The sequence below is a fragment of the Hypomesus transpacificus genome, chromosome 15 (assembly GCF_021917145.1).
Source record: "Hypomesus transpacificus isolate Combined female chromosome 15, fHypTra1, whole genome shotgun sequence".
Taxonomy (NCBI): Eukaryota; Metazoa; Chordata; class Actinopteri; order Osmeriformes; family Osmeridae; genus Hypomesus; species Hypomesus transpacificus.
Genome location: NC_061074.1, coordinates 6096955 through 6121367, shown reverse-complemented (window position 1 = coordinate 6121367; position 24413 = coordinate 6096955). Strand labels below are relative to the sequence as shown.

Below are 24413 nucleotides of genomic sequence, written 5' to 3'. Positions count from 1 at the left end.
AGTATGTAAAATGCCACATGGTGCTATGTCTCTCCTACTGTACATTAGCCAGCGTGTGGTTGCTGTCTGACCTTGACTTTCTTGAGGCTGTTCATGATGTCCCCTAAGTCCTCCACATCTATGACCGAGCCTGGCCTCTTCTCCTGTCCAGCTGACTCATCACTACAGGAGTCCACTAACTTTTCCTGCAGAGAGAGAGAGATAAAGATGAAGGAGGAGGGGTAAAAAAGAGAGATCAGGGAAAAGGTGGACAGAGTCTGAGGAGGCAGAACAGCTCATCATGGATGGATGGAGGGGGGGAAACACAGAGGGGGGCTTTGGAGGAGTATATGTTTGTGGGTGGGGGGGTGGGGGATAGAGAGAGAGAGTTGATAAGAGGCTCCTCTCGCTTCACAAGGATTTTGTGAAGAGCATAAATCCATAACTAACTAAAATCACTTCCGTAGTTAAACGCAGGGGCCCATAAGGGACACATTTATTACACATCATTAATCCATCTTTTGTTGGGGCGCATGATTAAATAAATTAAAAAGCATATGCATATTTATGCCGTTCAAGCATTAATCACAGTATGTGTCTGATTAAAAAGGTTTTTCCCCCACATGGTCTCCAGGAAGATTAAAAACTAAATGGATGTGCTCTTGACAAATCAGAATGATTAACCTCCTCGGTAGTGACCTACTCTCTTTTTCAGTTGAATGTCACTCTTTTTGAGTATAGTGCCTAAGTCAAAGACAGGAAAGAGAGTTTCAGAGGCACGTTACCATGACAATGTGTGCAAGAAGGGGGTGTGAGTGTGTTTGTGTATTGTAGTGGTGAGGAAGATGGTGTTTGTGTGTGTGTGTGTTGCAATGATATCTTTAGGTGCCAAACATCTGTCAATACAAAAATGAACATTTGGTAACTCTGCAGTGATGTATTACTTATTAAATCCTACCAGAACATGTCCATGACAACCACTATAACAATAACAAGAGGACATTTCAAGTAATTAATTAAACCCTGTAAACCAGTAAAAAAAAAATCTGGATTAGTTGAAGAAGCAATTGACAGGAGGGCATTATCACAATTGTCCACAGAAAACGATGTGATTTCAAGAACTTTGTGCTCCTTTTAGCAGTTGTAGCACCATGACATAATCAAACACACACAACGGCACTACTAGTGCACTTGCTAATAAGATAGCAACAGATTACAGACCCTTGCTGAGGCCAGTCTCAGACAGGCATTCTGGTTATGTTGCAAACTGCTGTCTCCCTGAGGTATTTAATGTTGCACTTTAGAAAAACTAAAGAGACAAAGAGCATGAGTCACAACTTCATAATACCTCCAAGGTGGGCGCTCCTGGAGGAGCCTGCTCCTCCTCTGGCGGCTCCTGGTTCTTCTTTTTCTTCTTGGTCTTACAGGCACAGTTCCCCAAGCAGCTCTTCTTCTCTCCTTTGGACAGGGCCTGGAGCCGCACCAAGAACTTTGCTTTCCACACCAGGAAGTCAGCCTGACTATTGATTTCCAAACAAGAGAAAGGGAAGCCATGTTTCCAGTTTTAATTCAGTAGGTTTGTCACGCTAGTATCTAGAAAAATTGAATGTATTGATTTAACAACCAACTTCACAGACAGACCAATTAGATGGCACAGTGCACACCAAAGGCAGACATGACAGGGGACATGTCTAACCTGTTTCAAGGTTATCTTCAGGGAAAACCACATTCCAAAGATGATGGCAGCCGCAGAGTGAGAGGCAGCTAAATCTTTTTTTGCGTTTTGGACGTCCATATGGACGTCCATAGACTGACGGCGATGGCTGCTGATCTTTGCATGGATGGACGGACGGCGATGCTGTTCAGAGTGCCGTCCATAGAGGGAGCATATATTTTGGACGGCGTCATAGCCGTCCATATGGACGGCGATGCTGTTCAGAGTGCCGTCCATAGAGGAAGCAGATATTTTGGACGGCGATGGATTAGCAGGGACGTCCCTCGTGCCGTCCATAGAGGGAGCAGATATTTTGGACGGCATCATAGCCGTCCATATGGACGGCGATGCTGTTCAGAGTGCCGTCCATAGAGGGAGCATATATTTTGGACGGCGATGGATTGAATGTTTAGCAGGCTGTTGAGCTAACAGAACTGCCGAAGGCTACCATAGCATGTAGCTAGCTACATTAACTTTGGATGACTCAATCTTTTGTCAAGTTAATTTGTATGAATTGCATGTTAGTGCAATATTTACGCCTTTATTCTGTTTTTTTTACATAATCAGCAGTATGATCTCATGACAATATAGACTTGAAAAACAATATGTTATGGTTTGGGTTTGCCTATAGGCTACATATATTTTAATTATTTCGAGAATTGTTAATAAAGACTCATTTAAAATTTTAAAATTTGGAGTGTTAGGCCCATAGGCTATTACGTTTTGCATTTGTCTCCGCTCAAAGTGGTTCGTGCGCAACATTGGAGCTACTGACTGGTGGCTCCAAATCCACCCATAAAACACTTTAAACTGACGGCTTCAAAGACCTAAAGGGCAATGTATTTCATAGGGTCATAACACAATGTTAAAATCTTAATTGAGTCTTTATTAACAATTCTCGAAATATTTAAAATATATGTAGCCTATATCTAGGCAAACCCTAACCATAACATATTGTTTTTCAAGTCTGTATTGTCATGAGATTATATTGTTGATTGGCCTACTTTTGTATGTTAAAAATAAAATAAAGGCGTAAATATATAGCCTTCACTTAAATGCAATTAATACAAAATAACGTGACAAAACTTATTGAGTCATCCACGGTTGCTGTAGCTACATTCATGGTAGCCTTTGACGGCTTTGGTTTGGCTCAACACATCGTATTGTGTTTTGCATTGGTCTCCGCTCCAAGAGAGTGTTTGTTGTTTTGCGTTTGTCTCCGTGCGCAAAGTTCGTGCGCAAGATTGGAGCTACTGACTGGTGGCTTCAAATCCACCCATAAAACACTTTAAACTGACGGTTTAAAAGACCTAAATGGCAATGTATTTCATAGGGTCATAACACAATGTTAACATTTTAAATGAGTCTTTATTAACAATTCTCGAAATAATTAAAATAAATGTAGCCTATAGGCAAACCCAAACCATAACATATTGTTTTTCAAGTCTATATTGTCATGAGATCATACTGCTGATTATGTAAAAAAAAACAGAATAAAGGCGTAAATATTGCACTAACATGCAATTCATACAAATTAACTTGACAAAAGATTGAGTCATCCAAAGTTAATGAAGCTAGCTACATGCTATGGTAGCCTTCGGCAGTTCTGTTAGCTCAACAGCCTGCTAAACATTCAATCCATCGCCGTCCAAAATATATGCTCCCTCTATGGACAGCACTCTGAACAGCATCGCCGTCCATATCGACGGCTATGATGCCGTCCAAAATATCTGCTCCCTCTATGGACGGCACGAGGGACGTCCCTGCTAATCCATCGCCGTCCAAAATATCTGCTCCCTCTATGGACGGCACTCTGAACAGCATCGCCGTCCATATGGACGGCTATGACGCCGTCCAAAATATATGCTCCCTCTATGGACGGCACTCTGAACAGCATCGCCGTCCGTCCATCCATGCAAAGATCAGCAGCCATCGCCGTCAGTCTATGGACGTCCATATGGACGTCCAAAACGCAAAAAAAGATTTAGCTCCTACTGCGCAGAGTACAAATACAACCTGTTCTGCCATATTGAAATAAAGTAGCCCTCACTGGTACTGTGTGCTTTGCTGGAAGCTGAAATGCAGGAAGTTTAGAATTTTAGCTGCATGAGTACAGTAGCAACTGTCAACAGACTTACATGCGCAATGTGCGTATGTGAAATTCCGCTCTCAAACCTCCAATCACATTAAAAAAAGGCTAGATACGGCAAGGTAGCCTACTGGATAGCAAGTTAGCTAGCTAGCTATATAGTGCTGTAGATAAAAGCAGAAGTATCCTCATCTCACCTTTGAGATAACAAGTTGTTTCTGCTTACTTACCATCATTATCAGTTCCAAAAACAGGGATGACAAGATTCAAAACAATTACTGTCAAAGTCAGCAACATTGTCGACTGAATGTCTATCTTTTGACGGAAAATAATGCACACAATAGCAAACGTTTTACATTGCTTGTGTACAGCAGTCCATGTTTGCATATATCCGTATCTGTAGCTATATTTAGTAAAATATCTTACTTAAAAATCTCCCAAATTAATGTATATAAAAAGGCCAGCTAAAACCGACAAAAAAGACCCCATAAATTGAGTGTAATACACAATTCACATATCTAACCACAGTTTATAGCTCTATAGCTAAACAAATGAAAACAATGTTTGTAGCTAAGTGTGGTGGTTGTTATGGCTCCGTAATTGTTTGAATATAAAAAAGTGCTTTTTTAAAGTGCTGAAGCCGTAAACTCGGAACATTATTATCCTGTTTGTTGTTTCAGTCCGGAACTTGAATGAGAACTCATAGCAGACCAGAGCAGCGATAGTAACCCACGTTTTTTTTATTCCAAGACAGATAATTCTGTCGTTCCAAGGGAAAATATGTCCATATTTACGCCAACAAACCAAATTCGACTTACTAACGTGGCAGTGGTGAGGATGAAAAAAGGAGGGAAGCGATTTGAAATAGCCTGCTATAAGAATAAAGTGATGAGTTGGAGATCAGGAGCGTAAGTACAGTGATGTTATTTGGCCAGTCATCTAGCTAGAGGTAGCTAGCCTAGGATTTTGATGTTCGGTGTACAGTATACATGTATTTATTTTTCATATTTTGACCATGTTCCGATAGAGAGAAGGACCTGGATGAAGTATTGCAGACCAATTCAGTTTTCATCAACGTTTCCAAAGGTCAGGTTGCTAAGAAAGATGACTTGTCGAACGCCTTTGGAACAGAAGACTTGAACGATATTTGTAAACAAGTAAGTGCAATGGATTGTACAACTGGAGTAACCACTCCTTTAATCACTTTCACAACAATCACAGGTTATGATTGTGATAATACATTGAGATGCAACTAGCATTAGAATTTGTTGTTTCTCATCTTGCAGATTTTAGCTAAAGGGGAACTCCAGGTGTCAGATAAGGAGCGTCAAAGCCAGTTGGAGACTAGTTTTAGAGACATAGCGACCATCGTGGCCGAGAAATGTGTGAACCCAGAGACCAAACGTCCATACACAGTGAACCTCATAGAACGGGCCATGAAGGACATCCACTATTCTGTCAAAGCCAACAAGAGCACTAAGCAACAGGTAGGATTGTTACCTGCGATAATGTCTTCTAGTCTTACTCTTAGAATGCTCTTTCACTCGACATTATAGACACATAGCACAATTGAAAACAGTTGTGTATGCAAGTAGCAATTAGTCTTTTATTTTCCTTACAATTGTGTTAAGTTTGCTTTAGGAAGGTATCATCCTGCTAACAATAGCATTCCTTTGTCCAGGCTCTGGAAGTGATCAGACAGTTGAAGGAGTCCATCCAAATTCAGAGGGCCCACATGAGACTGCGTTTGCTTCTGCCAGTTAAGGAAGGCAAGAGGCTGAAGGAGAAACTGAAGCCCCTCCTTAAGGTGGTGGAGAGCGAGGACTTTGACGAGCAGCTGGAGATGGTGAGATATGGGCCATGTTGGAGCAGCATTAACTGTGACATTGTTTAGAGGGGTCAACAATCAGAACCACAGCTTAAAAACAGTATGTTAAAGTTATATTCAAGTGATTCAAGTTTCCCAGAAGCAGCATGCAACATTGGAATGTATTATAAGGAATAATGCAACTACTCTCCTTCTCACTCATAAACTTGCGTCTCTTCATTTGTCGTCCTTCCTCAGGTGTGTCTTGTAGACCCTGGCTGCTTCAGAGAGATCGATGAGATGATTCGCTGTGAGACCAAAGGCAGGGGGTCCCTGGAGGTGCTCAGCCTGAAAGATGTGGAGGAGGGAGAGGAGAGGCTGGAGTAGCCGCCCTGTAACATAACCCCAACCAGGACTGTGTATCCATACTAAAGTACCGTCCTCTTCCACCGAAAACTGCTAAGTCATTAAGAGACTGGTATTTTGGATCCATTAGAAACCAATGGTGCCCTTCTTGTGTTCGGCCCCTGTATATTTGAAGATTATTTAAATAGATATATCTATTTAATAATAAAAATAAATATTTTTCTTCTTTCCCTGGATCATTTCCATTGCATTTGGGTGTTTTGCTGCCTAGACAAGGCATTTGAATGCATCAGTAAGACTTCTGATATGTACTTATTAACACAGCTTGAGACTTGAAGAGTATTGGCTGGTTTTACCCATTGTGTTGACCATCACTCAAGAACTTTTAAAAGGGCATTTTATTTCGTAATTGCACTGATTGTTGACTACCAGTTTATAATATAGCTTTCATTCATTTCATTTGACCTGGTGTGCCATTTAAGTCATATTTTGCCAAAGTTCCATATTTTCAAACAATAAATATTAGCTCCTTATTAAATGTAATAAATAGACACCAATGTATTGTAGAATTCTATTTATTATTTTAATGATCAAAATATACATTAAAATGATGTCAATGTCATTATTTCTGAATGCCAAACAATGTGATAGAAAGGATATAAGGTATCTTACAATACATTACTAAGACATCCTTCCAACTATCTGAAGATATAACTACAATTAAGTAGATACCACCTCTTAAATGGTGTGATTCATTTTAATTCTATTAGACAACAAAAATGCATACAGTACACATTTGCTTAGAACAAAACCAAATATAGGGCTGTTTTTTCTTTTGTGTAGTTTTTCACCTGCAGATTGCCCAAATTATTAGTTGAGATGGTACAATGTTAAAAGCTTTACATGTTCTCTATCAAAACACACCATGCTTAATGAAATGAGGTGCTACAGACTTCCTACTGGATAGCCATGTGTTTATGGCTTGACCCAAAGTCTATCTACTATACTAATTAGTGCAGTAAAAGTATTTCCTATTCCAAACAAGACAAACTTCAAGTCAAAGTAAAAGCAGAAAACAGTCAATTCTAAAATAATTTATATCCCATTAAGATGAACATGTACCCCAAACTCCTCGCCCACACCCACTATACACCCATCTCAAGTGCCAGTTGCTATTTTACAATGCAATCATCTACACCACAGTAATGGACATATTGATATATGATATCAATAGATGTACTTCAGTTATTGTCATAAAGATAGTCATCTACTCAGATGGGCAGTGATCTCTCATACTGGCTGTGTGTGAAAGCAGTTCGGTGAATTGTATGAAGAGGAGACTGTAGTTCCTGCTCTCTCTCCCCTTCAGCTTGTGGTTCATATGTGGGGCATCTGGTAATAAGAAACCCTCCTCCTGTTACCAGTAGAGCACAAGAGATCCACCCCAAGTACAAAGCAGCACCCCAGTCCCTCTGTAGAGCCACAACTCCCTCCAGTGGTTGACTTGTGTGATGACATGTCCAGGCTAAAGGAATCATCAGCAGTATACCAGCAAGAACAAAGACCCCACCAGATACTACCTTCACCTGGGCTCTTTTGGGGAACCAGACCACTCCAACAAATCCCATGACAACAGCAAAAGCCCCAGCTCCAATTGCCGCCATGATAAGGGCTCTCCAAGTGCGGAAGCTTCCAGAAAGAGACATGAGGGACTGGTAAAAGGAGCAGTGCAGGCTGCCATCATGCTGTAGATCCCAGTGGTCCCATTCTAGCCACACCCCATCCCAATAGGCAGGCAGCGTGGCTGTGGTGTTACCCAGGGTGCCACTCACTCTCCACAGGGACAGACAGCGGGTGAGGATGGCACAGATCCAGCCTGTAATTCCGAGACTCTGTGCAGCGATCTCTAGCTGTCTCTGCATTCCCGAGCCCCTTGGTCTTTGTGGACCTACCAACTGAGACAACTGCAGCAGAACAGAATGTGGTGTTTATGAAGAGTGTGTTAACTGTGTGTATGTGTGTGTCTTGTCTGTCTTTGTTTTGCATGTCTGTTCGAAGTGAAACTTGTCTACCCACATTCCTGAAGAGGAGGGCGTGGAGCAGCTTCGCAGCTGGGAATGAAAGGGAACTCCCTGTTTTTCCACCACAGTTTCATAACAAGCTTCAGGTTTGCTGCTCAGCAACTCAAACAAAGATGCGACTGTGCTTCAGACAGCGTTACCAGCTTCGTGGCCTATGAAACTGAATTGTTACAATGATTTTATTGAACAGTTTTTATGTGGGCCACGATAAGTCAGTCCCTTCTTATTATTCTATCTTCAGCTGTTACAGACTTTTTAGGAGCGAAAAGGGCAAGGATGAGGTGGTGTTGTATTTTATGTAGTACTCCCATTTTATTGTATTATCTTGCAGGGTTTTAAAATGAAAAACAAATTTCCATCTTTGTTTCTAATTTATAAAAAATAAAAGAGTAACTAAGATCAAGGTTTCTTACTCCCTACCGTTTAAGATTACTGTATGTACATTTGTAGGACTACAGCAGGGGCCTACAGGGGCCAGTGCCTCTGTAAAAATGTGCCTGGCCCCCCCTGTGGCCCCCCTGAGCTGACCGAATAGAAAAAAATAATAATTTTTTTTTACACGTTTTTCTTCTTATAGTAGTCATTATGAAACCAGGAAGGGACTTTGCAGCCTTTTTTTGCCCCAGTAAATAAAAAAAGTTAGAGAAACATATCAAGGTATTGAGAGAGCTGAGGAGCTGGAAGAGGGAGAGCCAGAGCCGTTTGTATGATTTTAATGTAAAGCAAAATTTAAATTATTTAATGTTTAAATATCATTTGTTTACGTTTTTTAATGTGCCCCTTTGATTAAACCCTGGCCCCCCCCTTGGCCCTCCCCAGTACAATTTGTCTAGAACTGCCACTGGACTACAGTGTTTACTATCATAACTGGAAGAGATGAAAACACATTAAAAGCAGGCTGTACTTTTAGACAAAACCACAATCTGTAATTAATTGCATTCAGATTCAACACAGGCAAAAAACATTAGTTAATTAAGTGGTTAACTCAGTGAAATTAGTGCCTGCAATAATATACTGTTGACTTAAATGTTATGTCTCCTCCTAAACCCTTGGTCATGGATAACAAACAATGAAGATGTTTATCGTAAAAAAGAACCTTGTTTTTTATGAAACCTTTAATACCTTTGTGTTATTGATGACCTGAACTTGCCACGCTGCTAATTCAACATAAACTGCATCAAGGAATATGTGTGAGATTACATATGATGCCAAACAAGCACGCAAGTCACATGTCTTTCCAGTTCACTTCCAGACAAATTCTCTTCACACATAGTTCTTGATGGCATAGCCACTGGAAGTTGGCGTTTTGGCCCGTGTATATCCGCTAGAAGAGTATCTGACCCTCTCAGGGGGGCAGCTGGTACTTAACAGCGCCCCTCCACAGAACAGAAGGCCAGAGGTTACCCAGCCCACATAGATAGCTGCCCCCAGCTCCTTCTTCAGAACCTCGGGGACCCGTGGGTTGTGGAAGTCCCTGATGATGGAGTTTGCCGTCCAAGACACAGCCACCACGGTGGTGAGGCCAGCAAGGGAGAAGGTGAGCCCTGAGGACAGCACCACGCGAGCCTTCACTCGGGGATGACTCAGGCAGTTGGTACAACGGGCACCCAGGAGGAAGATGAGGAAGGCCAGGCAACCCAGTACCAGGCTGATGCAGATGAGGCCACGGGCAGCCTGGAGGTCAGGAGACAGGTCCAGCAAGGCGTCGTAGATCTTACACTGCATCTGTCCCGTGTGCTCATAAACACATGTCATCCACAGGCCCTCCCAGAAGACCTGCATGACCACCAGGTGTTGGCCTATGAATGCAGTTACCTTCCACATGGGCAGGGCACAGATCAGTATTGTCCCTGCTAATCCAATCATGGACAGGCTAATGCCCAGCACCTGGAGAGCCATAGGTTGGTATGTCCACAGTCTGAAACCTGGGGTACAATAAGAAGAAGGGAGATTGTGTCATTCACAATAGTAGGGTTTATGTCCATAATTAGCATTATACATGAATGTTCTAAAACATTCTGTACACCATGGTGATTCATGATTCATTATGTCAGTTCCATGAAAGCAAGTGGCTCTTCCCATAACTGCAACACTCAGATAACGTCACAAAATTGCTGATGTCGTTCTGACGTCTGCCATTTTTTTTTCACAGTTTCTGTTGAGAGATCATCACACTGAACGACTGTGTGTCAGTATAGTCAACCACTAGAGGGCCCCCTACATTTGCACTATTTGAGTCCAACTCGAGCAAATACTTGTATTATACTGTATAGCTCTTGTATTGGCCGTTGCACTCAATCCTTTGTAAAACAGTATTTCATATATAATCTAGAGTGACTCTTTATTTTGGGCATTGCTTGTGTTAGATAAATATCCTGAATCTCTGTTTTGAGATTGGCCTTCCATAGACTTAAAAGCAATAATACGTAGCAAAGTTGAGAACTATGAAAGTAGAAACTGTTAATCACATGATGTGATTTGGACCATTAGGCAATAAAGGTAGCATTTACTTCCTGCTCATGTTCAGGTTGGTGAAAAACATGAAAATGACTAAGTGAGGTCTCTGAACTCAGTTTTTGATGAACAAGTTGGGACAACACCCTATTTTTTGGTAATGGTAAACACATACAAATATCAATCTAGGTCATTGGTAAACATCTTAATGACACAGCAGCAAAATCCTTTCTGCAACAGATTGCTTTCCTTGAATTTGTCATCACTGACATTCACCTGTAATTTAAACTCATATGTAAGCCTTTGTTGGGGTTGAGTCTGAGCCCAGAGAGCTTTTTAGAATGTCCTCCTGAGGACTTGGCCAGCAGGTATTTCACAGAAGGTGCTTTGTCTTCATTGTGGGGGCAGGAGCCCCAGAGAAGGCCCCCAACCACAACCAGCATGATCCCGGCCGCCCAGCCCATATAGAGTGAGGCTCCAAGTTCCCTGCGCTGGGCATCAATACGCATTGGGTTGCACATTTACATTTATGCATTTAGCAGACGCTTTTATCCAAAGCGACTTCCAAGAGAGAGCTTCACAAAAGAGCATAGGTCTCTGATCATAACAACGAGATAGCCCCAAACATTGAGGCAACCAAAACATGAATTATACATTGTGAAAAACCGAATAAGTGCCAAAAGGGCCACTACCATAATCTTGGTTTTTGCCGCCTCCTCCACAATGAAGTTGGTGCACATGCTGCTAACAAATACCATAAGAAGGCCGACAAAGCCTGTAAGAATGGATACCACCACCAGAGATTGGGCAGTCTGCAGGTCAGAGCTCAGAGCCAGCATGGAGTCGTAGACCTTACACTGCATCTGTCCAGTGCTCTGGACCACACAGCTCATCCAGATGCCCTCCCAGATAGTCTGAGCTGTCACAATGTTGTTGCCGATGAAAGCGGTGACCTTCCACATGGGCATTCCGAGTATCACCCCATCCAGCTGAACAAGCCCAGGACACTGCCCAGCATCTGCAATCCAATTGAGGCTATTCTGAACGGAACCTCTGCCTGGTCATTTGAGGGCATTTCAGAAGCCGATTAGGTGTTATGTCCATTTAATTAATACAATTGAAAGGAGTGGGGGGTTCTGGTTTTCTATACACAGAATACCAGCCCAGGTTCTTTGTGACTGAGAACAATAAATGTGGGGTTTTCCTTTCTTCTCCTGACTGGAGATGGCGATCCTCTTACAGAAACTTTGTTAACACCAACAAAGGAGAAGGTGTATTCTTATGTAAAAGTAAACAGGACAACAAGAAAACAGCAAGTGAACATATCTATTTGCATATAGAACCCCTCTTTGTCTTTGTCAAATTGTCTAAACCAACCCTCACAGGACCCAACAGATTCTGAGAATTAAACCAAGAATTTGGTTTGTTTAACAGATACCTTGCTTTACAGACACACCTTAGTCCAAACCAGCACAAGAGATGCTGTCACCGAAGTCACGGTATGTTTCACTCCCCAACCGGTTTGGGTACATACCATTCTAATTGGACCAGATGAGAGAAAGTAGAGATTGAGGAGAATCTACTCTGGTGCGTGGGGACTTGACCACTAGTGAAGTGTGCAATTCACAAAATTATATGGGAGTTGTTCCCAAAATTATATGAGAACAACGATCGCGTGAAGGCCTCCCTCATTAGGCATAAAGATAGCTCAAATTAGGTTCTGTTACACAGATGATGCTGGAGAAATCTGTATAGGTTGTCAGTTGAGTTTCATGTTGACTATGTAGAAGGAATAGAAATTTGATTAAAGTTAATTGTTTAATTTTTTATATCATACTAAACCAATTCTAGTTTCCATGTATTTGGCTGACAGGTTCAGGACTTTTATATATCCATGCAGTAATTGGCTACTGTCTTTAACTGTCTCATACCAAGGTCAGAAGGTTTTCTCTGCATTCTGGGAATTTAAAACAGACTTTCTGCCTTTCAATTTTCTTCAGTTGAGCATTCAAGTTTCACTAAAACTGAAAATTCACTGTTCTGCTTACTGTACCTAAACTACTTCAGTGACATTTAGACAAAGGATAAAATGAAGGTTTACCAGACAATGATTTTTTTTTTTAAACTTAAATCATTGATTTATATTTATTAAAATAGCTCTTTACAAAACATTTAATGACATACTGTACAAAACCTACAATCTGAACAATTATGTTGAAGGTACAATTTACTTTTAATTAACAATATTTTAAAGATTCATTGGGTGTGAGTTAAAGTAAATAATAGTATTCCTTTCAGTTCCTTCAGCAGCATCCCATGTTTGAGACAATCCTTCCAAGGTACGTAATACAGTAGATCTCAGTGCAGTTATTTAATCAATGTTCTGCTATGTCTGGAAAGGGTATGAAGAGGTGGGGCAGTACCAAAAACCACACAAATATAGAACATTGTTTCCTAACCAGTCCTTAGTTCAGACATAGGCTCTGCTGGTGGCTGTGGATCTTGCCTGTGAGTACTTCACTGGGTAGGGCTTGTCCTCTTTGGGCGGACAGGAGCTGGCGAGAAGGGCTCCTCCAAGTATAAGAAGTCCGGCTGTGCCCCAGCCGATGTAGAGTGAAGCCCCCAGCTCTCTCCTCTGGGCATCGATCAGCAGGGGGTTGTAGAAGTCCCGGATAATGGTGTTGGTTGACCAGCAAATTGGAATGAGGATGAGGACACCGGCCAAGATGAAGATGATGCCACTGGTGATGGCCACTTTGGCCTTAGACACTTCATCCTCCACAAAGTTGCTGCATTTCCCCCCAGCAATGCCTAAAAGGATGCCGAAGACACACGCGATAATGGAGATCACCACCAAAGCTCTGGCAGCCTGCAGGTCCTGAGGCAGCTGCAGGAGAGAATCGTAGATCTTGCACTGCATCTGGCCGGTACTCTGAATCACACAGTTCATCCATAGGCCTTCCCAGATGGTCTGAGCAGTCACAATGTTGGATCCGATGAAGGCTGTGACTTTCCACATGGGGAGGGCGCACACAATGATTGTTCCAAGAAAGCCGACCACAGACAGGGCAAAGCCCAGCATTTGCCTTCCCATTGATACCATTTTGACGTCTCTCTGTCTCTTTTTGTAGATCGAAAAATAGGCAGAGGTTGAAGAGTATGTCAGCTCACTTGGATTGGAATTGTTGACAATGAGCTTGTGGTTCCTGTGATTATATAGATAGGTCCTTTCAGGGGTGGAGTCAACTTTGTTCCCCCTGACCTGAAACCAATTGACAGCTTTCCAGTCTAACCAGATGCTTTGGTATATCCGTATGTGAACGGCAACCAGTTTCGATGAGATGTGCATCTATCTTCAGGCATTCAGGAATGCCAGGCCCAAAAAAAGAATGTTTACAGCCCTAGTCAAACAATGCTTGTCCAATGACCAAGTGTTCGGTTTGTTATGCCTGGGGAAACCAGTCTACCGAGTCTGGTTTCAGGGTACTGAGATAAGCCATCTGCATCGTATCACAAATCTTGTTGGCAATCACCGGAAGTTGCCTTGCATGGTTTATTACTGTATATCTCTTAGATTCACAGTAGAAGTTGTGATCAACATGTATATACAGTGCTGAGGTATAAATACTAATTGTAAGTTGGTTAAGTTACATTGCTTGTGTTAAGTTTATTCATAGCTTGAAACAACAATATGTTTAAATATGTTTAAAAGCTATTTACAAGCTATGGCTTGAAATGTAAACGTAGTTAGAAATTTATATTTGACTAGCTATGGTGGTCTTGGCTATGTTTTGGCTGGATTACCATACGTACATCTGTGCTAATTGTTTCGACAACACCACAATATCAGCATATATTAGCCTAACCACCCTGCCCACAGGGCTCAACTGACATAACTCACAGATAAACAAGGTCCAGCATGGTTCAGTACCAGTCAGGAGCTGGTCAGCACTATGAACATCCTGCAGCATTTAATCTCTGTACCTTTTCTGTTTGAGCTGAACTGTCCGAGTCAATCTCAGTCAGACTCAGGGTTGAATCTAAAACTTCATTTGATTTGTCATTTTGGGCTTCCTGGACCGTACATGAGCATGGCCAATTATAATACACAGCCCCTCCATGTGAAGATCAAATGCTACCCCAAGGGCACTTCTAAATCACAATTTTGTCCTCATATTCAAACTAACCACTAAATAATCCAAAAGACCCCTTTGTAAACAATCATCAGAATCAAGACCTAAATTGATTTGTTGGATTAATATTGAACATGGAGTTCTTTTTTTTTTTTTACTCTTTAAGAACAGTAACTAAGTCCTGTGAAACTTAAAATAACCACATTGTAGAAGGATCTTAATTTGTACTTCTTTTATTGTAAATCATTAATCACACAAAGATATAGCAAGTCTTCACAATATATATTGTTTTATATTATGTATATAATTTGTATTTACAAAAGAGAAGTTGATGTTTTAGATTCCATTCAATATCAACCAGAAATACTGACTTTTTACAATAGCTATGTATATGTCTAAATCGTTTGTTTCTCAATCTTAAAGCAATGGTACACAGATTTACTCTTCCAAAATCACACTAAAAGTACATATCTACGAGAATGATGATCTTGAATTACTATGTAAGTACATGTGTAAATAAAGGGGTGCAATGGTTACACTCTGCGAGGCAAAGTCAGGCAAAACAGTTGTTTAAAACATGAAGGCAAACATTTTTTAAAGTTCCTTTGAGTTTTTCAGAGGTACCTTCCAGCAGAGTATGGTCCCGGCGCTGCATACTGTTTGCTGGGCATGTAGCTCGGTGCGCCAGAGTATGTGGGTGGGGGGCCGTATACTTTGCCGTAGTTTCCTGGGTTCATCATGGACCCAGCGTAAGGGTACATAGGAGCTTGAGTGTATGTAGGTCCGTACCCATACATTGGCTGCTGAGGTGGGCAGGAGGTGCAGAGGATGATGCCTCCAAAAAAAAGAAGCGCTGCAGAACCCCAACCAATGTAGATAGAGGCTCCGAGTTCTCTTCTCTGGGTCTCGATTGTCAGAGGGTTCGAAAAGTCTGTTATGGTGGTCGCTGCCGACCAGCAGACAGGAATGAGGACAAGGACTCCCCCGATTATCAGTAAGATGCCTCCGAAGATCATCACCTTAGCTTTGGAGGAGTCTTTGTCGAGGCAGCTGGTGCACTTGGCTCCAATAAAGGTGACGGCCAGGCCGATAAAGCAAAATAAGACTGAGATTATGACCAGGGCACGAGCGGTCTGCAAGTCCTGTGTCAGCCTCATCACAGACTCGTTCATCTTGCACTGCATCTGTCCTGTGGACTGCATGACGCAATTCATCCACAGTCCGTCCCAGATAATCTGCCCAGTCACAATGTTGGCGCCTATGTAAGTGGTTACCCTCCACATGGGGATGCCGCAGGTCACACATACCCCCACAAAGCCGATGATGGACAGCACCTGGCCTGACACCTCCTTGCCAATCCTCCCCATGACAAGAGGCTGCTTCTGAGCGGGTAAGAGAAGAAGTCAGTCCGTCTAGGTCTGAGTCTCTGGAGCTCTGCACTACCTCACTGACTCAACCCTCACTACTGCAGACTGCTCAAGGAGAAAGAATGTTTCATGCCACCAGGTCAGTTGTTCCTGCTGAACAAGATTCCATGTGATGTCAGACGAAACTAAGACAGATGACTGGAGAGGGGTGCCCATCCCGAAATGGCTTGCCTTTACAAAAGCTTTCTATCACATGCAACCTGTTGTAAACGCTATGAACCTCCTACTCTTTATATCAACTCTCAGGAGTTTCAGGACAGTGAAATCAACACTGCTATGAATGAGGATCAACACAGTAAGCTATACACCAACAATGTGTAAATAAACTGGTGTATACTTGGTGTGATGTTTTGGAAGAAAACAAATCTATGACAATAGTTATTTAGTTTAGTTTTGTATGTGACTGGACAAAATACAACTTGGGTGTGTTCCACACAATGTGTATGTTCAACAGGTTAATATTGACTTTAGTCTGAGTGATGACAGAGGTCAAATACTGTCTCAAGGCAAATGATCTTGTTTACGTTTTTAACAATATTGCTGTACAGTATCTAACCTATGAGGTGAGTTAGAGCTCACATACTGGGTAGAACATTTAAATAATAAATTAAGAGGATAAAAACATGTATTTACTAATGTGTGACACTGTTTAGATGGTTCAATTTGTTTATTTACCCATGGTCTTGTATTATCCATTTTAGTGGCAATTGTCCTTCCGTTTTGGAGTCCTTCGGTATTTGAGATGTCCATTCTAAAGAGATCTCTTTCGAGAAAGGACAACCCTCCAGTCATGAAGAAGAATCAACTACGATCCACTCGGTTACAATGATTATTCAGGCAGCATGGTCCTAAATGAATTATGGCTGGTTTATTATTAGAGTTTAAGTGACAACTTGTAATTACAGTAAAATGGTAGCAGGATCATTCCAGTCTGACCTGATTGTTGAAACCCTTTTAATACATGTTTGGATGATCGTCAAGTTGCCTCCTAACATGGCTTGGTAAGGGGGGTTACAGTCAAGAAAAGGTTTTAATAGGAGTATAATAATAACAGTTTATTGCATGAATTATGGAGGCCCGAAGGTTCACAATACAATGACGTTAGTGAGGCAAAAAGCTGACAACATAATAACATTAACCCATTTAGTAGGTTATTGTTGTTGCATTGTGGACTAATGTAGCAGTGTCTTCATTGAATGCTGTTGTGTTGTAGGCTACATAATAATATATTATGTAATAATTGTTTTTTGCAATGCACGTTTCTTAAATGTTTTGTTTGTGTTAATGCTGGTGAGTTCTGGATTAATGTTATAATGTTTGTCAGATTATTTTTGTTTCGCTAATGTAAGTAAAATACATTTGAGCTGCTTCCTCTCTCATTACTAATGCCTGGTCATGGACTATTGAAAGGCTCTTCAGGAAAGGCTTTCTTTTTTGTCATGCAGATGGCCTAAAACAGATCCGCCCAGTTTCTCTCCAAACACACCTACATCTAGTGAAAAACATTGTGCATCAATAAAACCACTGACAATAAACCAAAAGTAACTACCCCCAAAATGTCAAATGTTATATTAGCCAATAAATCTTTTCACAGAAACCTTTTTTCACATTTTAATAATCTATAGAATGAGTTTAGTTGAAACGGAATTAAGTTAGGGTTTGGCAGCGTAACCTATGAAATTGCCCCACACTTTTGTTGCTGTTGGCTTGGATATCTAAGTTTTTTTTGCAAGCACAGATAATAGCATTTGCTGACTACCACTATCATGTACACGAGATGGGACAGAGGGGGAAAATATACCCAATTCTATGGAAGTTCTGGATTCAGCCAGTATGACCTGTTTCGTCGTTGGGCCTCCAGAAATGGCCGGAGAAACTTCAAATTAACCAAAAGTATTTTTTAAGTAATACCCATTTTCACAATATAACCAGTAATGCACACGAAGCAGACCATGCAACTGAATATCTAATTTCACCACAAAACAAAAGTCACTCCAAAGGTCAACATCTACAACAAGCAAAGCACGTGGGCACCTGCACGGAACATTCGTTTATACAGCAACAAATGAAAACTGCTGAACTGACAGGTTTTTCAACCCTATATGGTAAAACCTCACCAGAAGGTTGTAGCAGTTATATTATTATGTTTAGATGGCTTAGGTGTTTGCCCATAAATACTGCACTTTAATTGCTAAAACATGCACTTTTGAAACGGAAATAAGAAAAGCATATGAAAGAATCCAAAATCTTGTATTCTATGCTATCTAAATATACAGTGTACATAAGTGTACTTATGTATGGTACATGTGCAGTAAATACTGTACGTACTGAATATTCTCTAGGAACAGTAATTAACTGTTTAGGTAAAATATTAACAGTGTATACCAACAAACCATTTAGATAGATTTAGATCTGTTCTACAAAATAATAAATGCTATCTGAGAGTTGTCTAGTGTCCTTCAGCACCCTTTAAGGTGGACAGACATCTCAGACATATTCCCTGGGTGTGGAGGTGGACCTCATAGGGACAAACTTGGCTGGGTAGCGGTGATCCTCCTTCGGGGGGCAGTTCCAACACAGAAGCCCTCCCCCCAATAACAGCAGCGTGGCAGCGCCCCAGCCAATATAGAGGGCTGCCCCCAGCTCCCTCCTCTGGGCCTCAATCAGCAGGGGGTTGTAGAAGTCCCTGATGATGGTGTTGGCTGACCAGGACACGGGGATGAGACAGAGAACACCGCACACAATGTAAAGGACTCCAGACGCAATACACGCCTTAGCCTTGGAGCTCTCCTCTTCAATGCAGTTGGTGCACTTCCCACCGGCAATAGACAGAAATATACCAAAGATACCCGTGATAATGGAGATGATGATCATGGCCCGGGCAGCCTGGAGGTCCTGGGGTAGAGCCAGCATGGAGTCGTACACCTTACACTGCATTTGTCCTGTGCTCTGGACCACACAGTTCATCCACATGCCCTCCCAGATGTTCTGAGCTGTGACGATATTGGCACCAATGAAGGCCGTAACCCTCCACATAGGCAGAGCACACACTACTAGGACCAAGAGCCATCCAAGTAACGCCATAATCATGCCCATCATCTGTATGCCCTGAGAAGCCATCTTGTCCGGATAAAGCACACTTCAACTTAGCTCCGAAGGTTCTCGTCCCAAAGTCAAAAGATGAATGAGACAAAGTAGACTAGTACTTATAGACTGTGTTGTTGTAGGTGGGGTTACTGAAACTTCTTGGGATATGCAGGTATTCTACAGTCCCAGACGTATGTTTATACACAAACAGTGTACAAACTAGTGACCTCCAAGACAGCTGACATACCAGTAAAACAATACCTTCAAGGTCGAAAACGTAGACAGACTGGCAATATGCACTCGTTTATCTACCACACTTGCATATGAAATCTTTAAATTAAGTAGCCATTTTAATAAAGGTGGCACTGATCAAATCACATGTTTATGAGACTGGGCGTTTCACCAGCATGTCCTATTCTTGAATTTTAAGTTGGCTGTGTAGTTAACTGTTTTATGTGCACAAGTACACATTGCTAAGGGTATGCCACTAGATTAACATACACCACAATATTGATATGTTTAGATTATTTGGTTAATGGTGCTAATCTGTTGGCAACTGTGAAGCCCCTCGTTATGTTGCCTGTAACAAGGAGCTATACAAATAACATTGGGTTGGATTTGATAAAAATTATGGAAAAGGTTAATAAAACAAGAAACAATTCATTCTCCTTTGCAAATATTTTGTATCTTTATGTACAGTACATTTTTATCACCATGAACCTTTACACATTTTTACAAAAAACATGAAGCACAACAAAATCATAATTTGTAAGGTGTATCGATGTAAATATAAAAGAAATTAAGACACAATTCCTAATTCAATTTCAGTATTAGTTAGTATATAGTTTGTCAGCATCCATGCATTTGGAATACTGCATTGTTAGCTAATGCAGTCCAATCATGCTCAACAGGGTGTGGTGCTAGTCAGCCCCTCAACGATCAGAAGGAACTGCTTCATATTCCTGAAGTGCTGTTTGTCTAGAGCTCAAGCTAAATACATTGAACCAAAACCTTGAGTAACAGTGAAGTTAATACTTAACACTGAGAATAAACATTCCTTTTCAGTCTCTTGATTTTTCTCCTTGAAATCTGAAATTGTCCAACTCAAACAAAATTTTTGGGAGCTGCAGATCTGGCAGCAGAGTACTTGGCATTGTAGGTGTCATCTTTATTGGGGCAGTTGGCGCACAGGAGGCCCCCTCCCAGGATCATTAGAGCTGATGCCCCCCAACCGATGTATAGCGATGCGCCTAGCTCCATTTTCTGAGAACTGGTCAACATGGGATTGTAGAAGTCCTTGATGATGCTATTGGCTGTCCAGCAGACAGGAACGAGGCACAGAACACCGGCAATGATAAAGACCACACCTGAAACCATGCCTATCTTGGCTTTGGTTCTCTCATCTTCCACACAGTTGGTGCACTTGCCCCCTACCATGGCCAGGAAGATCCCAACCATGCCAACCATGATGGAGATGATGGTGAGGGCACGGGCAGCCTGGAGTTCCTGGGGAAGAGCCAGCATGGAGTCGTAGACCTTACACTGCATCTGTCCAGTGCTCTGGACCACTCAGTTCATCCAGATGCCCTCCCAGGTGGTTTGGGCAGTTACAATATTATCTCCAATAAAGGCAGTGACCTTCCACTGGGGCAGGACACAGATTACGATGGCAGCAATCCATCCAATGAGGCCGAGGCAAGTGCCCAGCATCTGAAAGCCAGCAGATGTCATTTTCTTGATTTCCTTTATATTTCTGCAGTCGGGAAAAGGAAGTTCAAAAGTAAATGCGCCTTAGAAATCAGCCGCTATGTCTTGCTTGAGAGATCTCCAAGAATAAGAGTGACAACACATCTGGGACAGGTATTTATATTCTCCTGTCTTCGGAAGGGCCTGGCAGTATTCCATAGCTGCTATGACAGCCCCCTCCCTCCCAGATCATGTGTTGTCAGGACGTGTTGTGTCTCATCTTGTCGTAGGTGGAACCAATATTTGGTGTTAAAATATTGCTAAGAAACAACACCTTATAAAGTGCAGTGTCAAATGTCTTTACTTTCTCTCATTTCAACTCAATCTGTAAGGAAATTGTATCTATACATTCATCAACTGCCAATACATCAAAACAAATACATCCATCCATGCACAGGGGCATAACACATGGGCAAATAGTTGCTTACAGTAGCTTCTATATTCAAACTGTATCACATACTTTAATGTCTTTAAGATCAATAATCTTATTGAAGAATTAAACAATAATTGTTATCACTTTAATGTAAAATATATCTACACTGTCTGTTCATTTATCTATCTATTTATCTATCTATCTATCATCTATCTAACTAACTGTATATATATAGTGAGAAGGTGTGTAATGACATCCAAACATCAACAATATTACAGCATAATTGACAGTCAGAACTTCTGATTTCCATTTCAAATGCCCATTCACAGGCACACAAATGTTTAAAATACCTGAGCAAATTACATTTTTGACCAGTAATGCAATAGATGAAAAACCATTCCAGGACCAAAATTGAACAGCAATAAAGAAGAAACTCAGAAACCTCTGGCAATTAAATTATAGGCCTGAATGCACATTACCCCAAAAAGACTTCAACAAAATGTTGTTTTCATCCATACTTATCATCCAAGTATTAATCAATTGATTCAGAACGAGACATCCCATCAGATTCCCACCAGAGCCATCACTGCTGTTCAGTGCTGTTCCAGCTATGGGCTGAGACACAGGCTTTCTTTGACAATGGGACACCTTGAAAGCAAGCAAAAGGAAAAACACAGGTAAGTCTGACCTTGCAGTGTGGTGAATGGCAGTCCTTGGTAGGGCTGACCTTGCAGTGTGGTGAATGGCAGTCCTTGGTAGGGTTGTTTCTGTCCCTTACTCTTCGTCTGGAGGATGTGTTTGCTCTGGCGGGGGTCTTGCTTGTCCTCTGGTCGGGGGTGTGCAGTTTAGAGGAGACAGAAGACGTTACAGAAACGACAAACAAAAAGCAAGGTGATCGCAGTAGTTGGACAGACCCCCCCCTTCACACACACACATGGTTGAATGGATGGGAGAGAGAGAGAGAGAGAGAGAGAGAGAGAGAGAGAGAGAGATAAGGGTTGAATCACACATGAAAGAAAGCACTGTTTTAGGGCCAAATCCGCTGTTAGGACAATAAAGTCCCTGTTTTACTCAGCTAGTTAATTAAAGGTACTCTGGCTTGAGACTTGAGATTGAGTTCCACACACAGGCAAGCACTGAGGAATTTCACAATTAAGGCTTCGCGGAGAGATGGTTTGGGGCATATCACCTTCTCACTGAGATTGCTCTTAGTGCTGGATATCAGATAAGCCTTACAGGGGTCTACTGTTTGAAGATCAGACACCCGACATAAGATCACATAGTAAACATGTAATCAGTCTCTCAGGCAAAAACAGTTCTGCTCTGCTGAAATGTGTCAAAAACTAATTTGAATAGACACTGTTTTCTTGTACAACCAACCGTAATAAGTAATTTCCCTTTTTTATAAATAAGGAACAAGATGTAGACCTATGGTGTCTATTAATTAGCTGACACAATCAAATCTGGCCAAAACAAAAATCCTTACTAACTTTTATATAGGTTTAAAAGTTCCAGTCCAACTTCCTTCCAAGGACACACTCACTGTGGTTATCACATGCCCAGATCCACAAAAACAGAATCTTATCGTATGTCGTGCCATACCTTTTCAGAGTCAAAATGTGTGTACTTCTACATCATTATCACAGCTCAAAACAATTACTATTGATTTTTTTTTAATTACATTTCAAAATAATATGATTTCTAAGGGCATGTGGAAGTAAACAGAGAGTAAAAAAATGACAGATAACTTTAATTTATTTGCTATTATAGCTAATCATTCACCCTTGTGAATTTAATACACTTTCACTTTGGAAATGGAAACTGAATAAAACACAGTTCACACAAACTGAGACAAAGTTTTGTAGTTTTGAAACAATTGTTTTTGTAGTTTTAAGATTGTGTTTCTTAACTCTACCGTGAGAACATTCTGCAGGGAAATAGGAGACATGTATTAGCAGGCACAGAGGGGAGGTCTGAGATTTACACTGACGGCTGCTATTCCTGGACTTATTAAGCAATCAAACAAACTTCCCAAAACCTGCTCAGTGACTTTGGATTTTGTTTACATATAATACTTGTGTAAAGGCCAATGAGTTGGATTTGCAAACAATATTGTGCTGTAAAAAAAATAAAAATAAACTACAACCTTTTATAACCTTTAACTAGTGTTTACGTATTGGCAGGATAATATTGAAGTCATTTTGAAGGGACAGTCAGAGTTTCATTGAGAAATCCAAATGGCATGCGTGTCATAATGATCTCAAGTTACCTGAGTAGCATGAGACATTCAATGACTCACGCATGTTTGGAAGTGACATCACAACCTCACAAGTATCAACAAAATAATTATTGTGTTTGGCATAGTTGGTGAAATACATCAGAATCCCCCAAATCCTTTAATATGGGTTTTTGGTTTACTGCCTTGAAAACGTAGATATTAACTAGTTATTTTAAACTCTAATTATACAGGCTTAATATATTTTAAGTTATATATCTAAAAGGAGGTTGTGGACATGAGCTACTGTGTAATAAGGGTTCAATAAATAAATGGTGTTCTGCAATGTGCCATAAGTGACTGGAAAGATGTTGGGTGAGAAAAAAGCAGATTTTCCTTCAGGGGTTTTCCGTTACTCATTTGCATAAACCTAACTCCAAAGGGCAATGTTGCACGATGGCAGTATGATCATTCATACTTTTTAAGGAAAAGCAGGTACTTGACATGTTAAAGTACATCATTGTACTGCTATGAGGAAGAAATGTAAATTTAAAAAAAGACAAATTAACCCTCATTTACTATGTTTCTTAATCGGTCTGTCTGTCTTTCTCTGTCTCACAATCACTCCCTTAATGTGTCTTGGTTCTCAAAAGAAGGCAAGTCTCTACATAGAATGGTAATTCGTGGAAAGAGGTTCTATGTGAACATGGGTAGGGGTGACAAGGCAGGCCAGCCACTTATTGTTACAATTAGAAACTGGTTTAACCTGCTTCCACTCCCATGGCAGGCTTCATGAGGAAGTGTTCAAGTGTGCATGTGAGCTTTTCAGGAAAAGGTCAATCTACATACAGTATCAGCTTTAATTCGAGACATTAATTGAAGGGTTTCCAACAAACTGTTTCTGTATTACTATAAAAAATATCCACCAGCATCTTGTGAATA

The 24413-nt window shown here is 41.1% G+C and overlaps 6 protein-coding genes and 2 pseudogenes across 7 annotated transcripts in view; 1 reads left to right on the top strand and 7 right to left on the bottom strand.

Moving 5' to 3' along the window:
- The window catches only part of tyw1 (tRNA-yW synthesizing protein 1 homolog (S. cerevisiae)), a 37216-nt gene extending 32785 nt beyond the window's left edge, over positions 1-4431 (bottom strand). Inside the window, exons 1-4 of the mRNA XM_047035983.1 lie at positions 4013-4431; positions 3686-3767; positions 1328-1499; positions 72-185 (exon numbers count right to left, since the gene is read on the bottom strand). Coding sequence (XP_046891939.1) covers positions 72-185; positions 1328-1499; positions 3686-3767; positions 4013-4169 — 525 coding nt within the window. The 5' untranslated portion in view covers positions 4170-4431. The remainder of the gene's footprint in view (positions 1-71; positions 186-1327; positions 1500-3685; positions 3768-4012) is intronic.
- Positions 4432-4463: 32 nt separating this feature from the next.
- sbds (SBDS ribosome maturation factor) lies at positions 4464-6191 on the top strand. The gene is made up of 5 exons (XM_047035967.1): positions 4464-4690; positions 4810-4939; positions 5069-5269; positions 5464-5628; positions 5848-6191. Exons 1-5 carry the CDS (start codon positions 4563-4565, stop codon positions 5974-5976), a joined length of 753 nt encoding a protein of 250 aa, XP_046891923.1. The 5' UTR covers positions 4464-4562; the 3' UTR covers positions 5977-6191.
- Positions 6192-6514: 323 nt separating this feature from the next.
- LOC124477896 (claudin-4-like) lies at positions 6515-8009 on the bottom strand. Its single transcript, XM_047035968.1, has one exon. The coding sequence runs from the start codon at positions 7875-7877 to the stop codon at positions 7227-7229; it is 651 nt and encodes a 216-aa protein (XP_046891924.1). The 5' UTR covers positions 7878-8009; the 3' UTR covers positions 6515-7226.
- Positions 8010-8855: 846 nt separating this feature from the next.
- On the bottom strand, positions 8856-22234 carry LOC124478320 (claudin-4-like). Of its 2 annotated transcripts, none has more exons than XM_047036569.1 (2): positions 21945-22234; positions 8856-9961 (listed from the first exon to the last, which is right to left on the bottom strand). In XM_047036569.1, the coding sequence occupies exon 2, from the start codon at positions 9933-9935 to the stop codon at positions 9300-9302; it is 636 nt and encodes a 211-aa protein (XP_046892525.1). In that variant the 5' UTR covers positions 9936-9961; positions 21945-22234; the 3' UTR covers positions 8856-9299. The 2 variants fall into 2 exon arrangements, with proteins under 2 accessions (XP_046892525.1, XP_046892526.1); XM_047036570.1 differs by having other exon boundaries at positions 21984-22234.
- Positions 10780-11473, bottom strand: LOC124478322 (annotated as a pseudogene).
- cldne (claudin e) lies at positions 12617-13691 on the bottom strand. The gene has a single exon (XM_047036568.1). The coding sequence runs from the start codon at positions 13591-13593 to the stop codon at positions 12961-12963; it is 633 nt and encodes a 210-aa protein (XP_046892524.1). The 5' UTR covers positions 13594-13691; the 3' UTR covers positions 12617-12960.
- On the bottom strand, positions 14841-19241 carry LOC124478323 (claudin-3-like). The gene is made up of 2 exons (XM_047036572.1): positions 18688-19241; positions 14841-15999 (listed from the first exon to the last, which is right to left on the bottom strand). Exons 1-2 carry the CDS (start codon positions 19168-19170, stop codon positions 15238-15240), a joined length of 1245 nt encoding a protein of 414 aa, XP_046892528.1. The 5' UTR covers positions 19171-19241; the 3' UTR covers positions 14841-15237.
- LOC124478321 lies at positions 19801-21028 on the bottom strand (annotated as a pseudogene).
- Positions 22235-24413: the final 2179 nt, after the last annotated feature.

Coding starts and splice junctions, on each gene's coding strand:
- LOC124477896 (XM_047035968.1), bottom strand. CDS start 7,877: ATGCAGAGACAGCTAGAGATCGCTGCACAGAGTCTCGGAATTACAGGC.
- cldne (XM_047036568.1), bottom strand. CDS start 13,593: ATGGTATCAATGGGAAGGCAAATGCTGGGCTTTGCCCTGTCTGTGGTC.
- LOC124478320 (XM_047036569.1), bottom strand. CDS start 9,935: ATGGCTCTCCAGGTGCTGGGCATTAGCCTGTCCATGATTGGATTAGCA.
- LOC124478323 (XM_047036572.1), bottom strand. CDS start 19,170: ATGGCTTCTCAGGGCATACAGATGATGGGCATGATTATGGCGTTACTT. Junction 16,000..18,687: donor CCCAGAGGAGGGAGCTGGGG/GCAGCCCTCTAT, acceptor GCTCAGAAGCAG/CCTCTTGTCATGGGGAGGAT.
- sbds (XM_047035967.1), top strand. CDS start 4,563: ATGTCCATATTTACGCCAACAAACCAAATTCGACTTACTAACGTGGCA. Junction 4,691..4,809: donor ATGAGTTGGAGATCAGGAGC/GTAAGTACAGTG, acceptor ATGTTCCGATAG/AGAGAAGGACCTGGATGAAG. Junction 4,940..5,068: donor TGAACGATATTTGTAAACAA/GTAAGTGCAATG, acceptor CTCATCTTGCAG/ATTTTAGCTAAAGGGGAACT.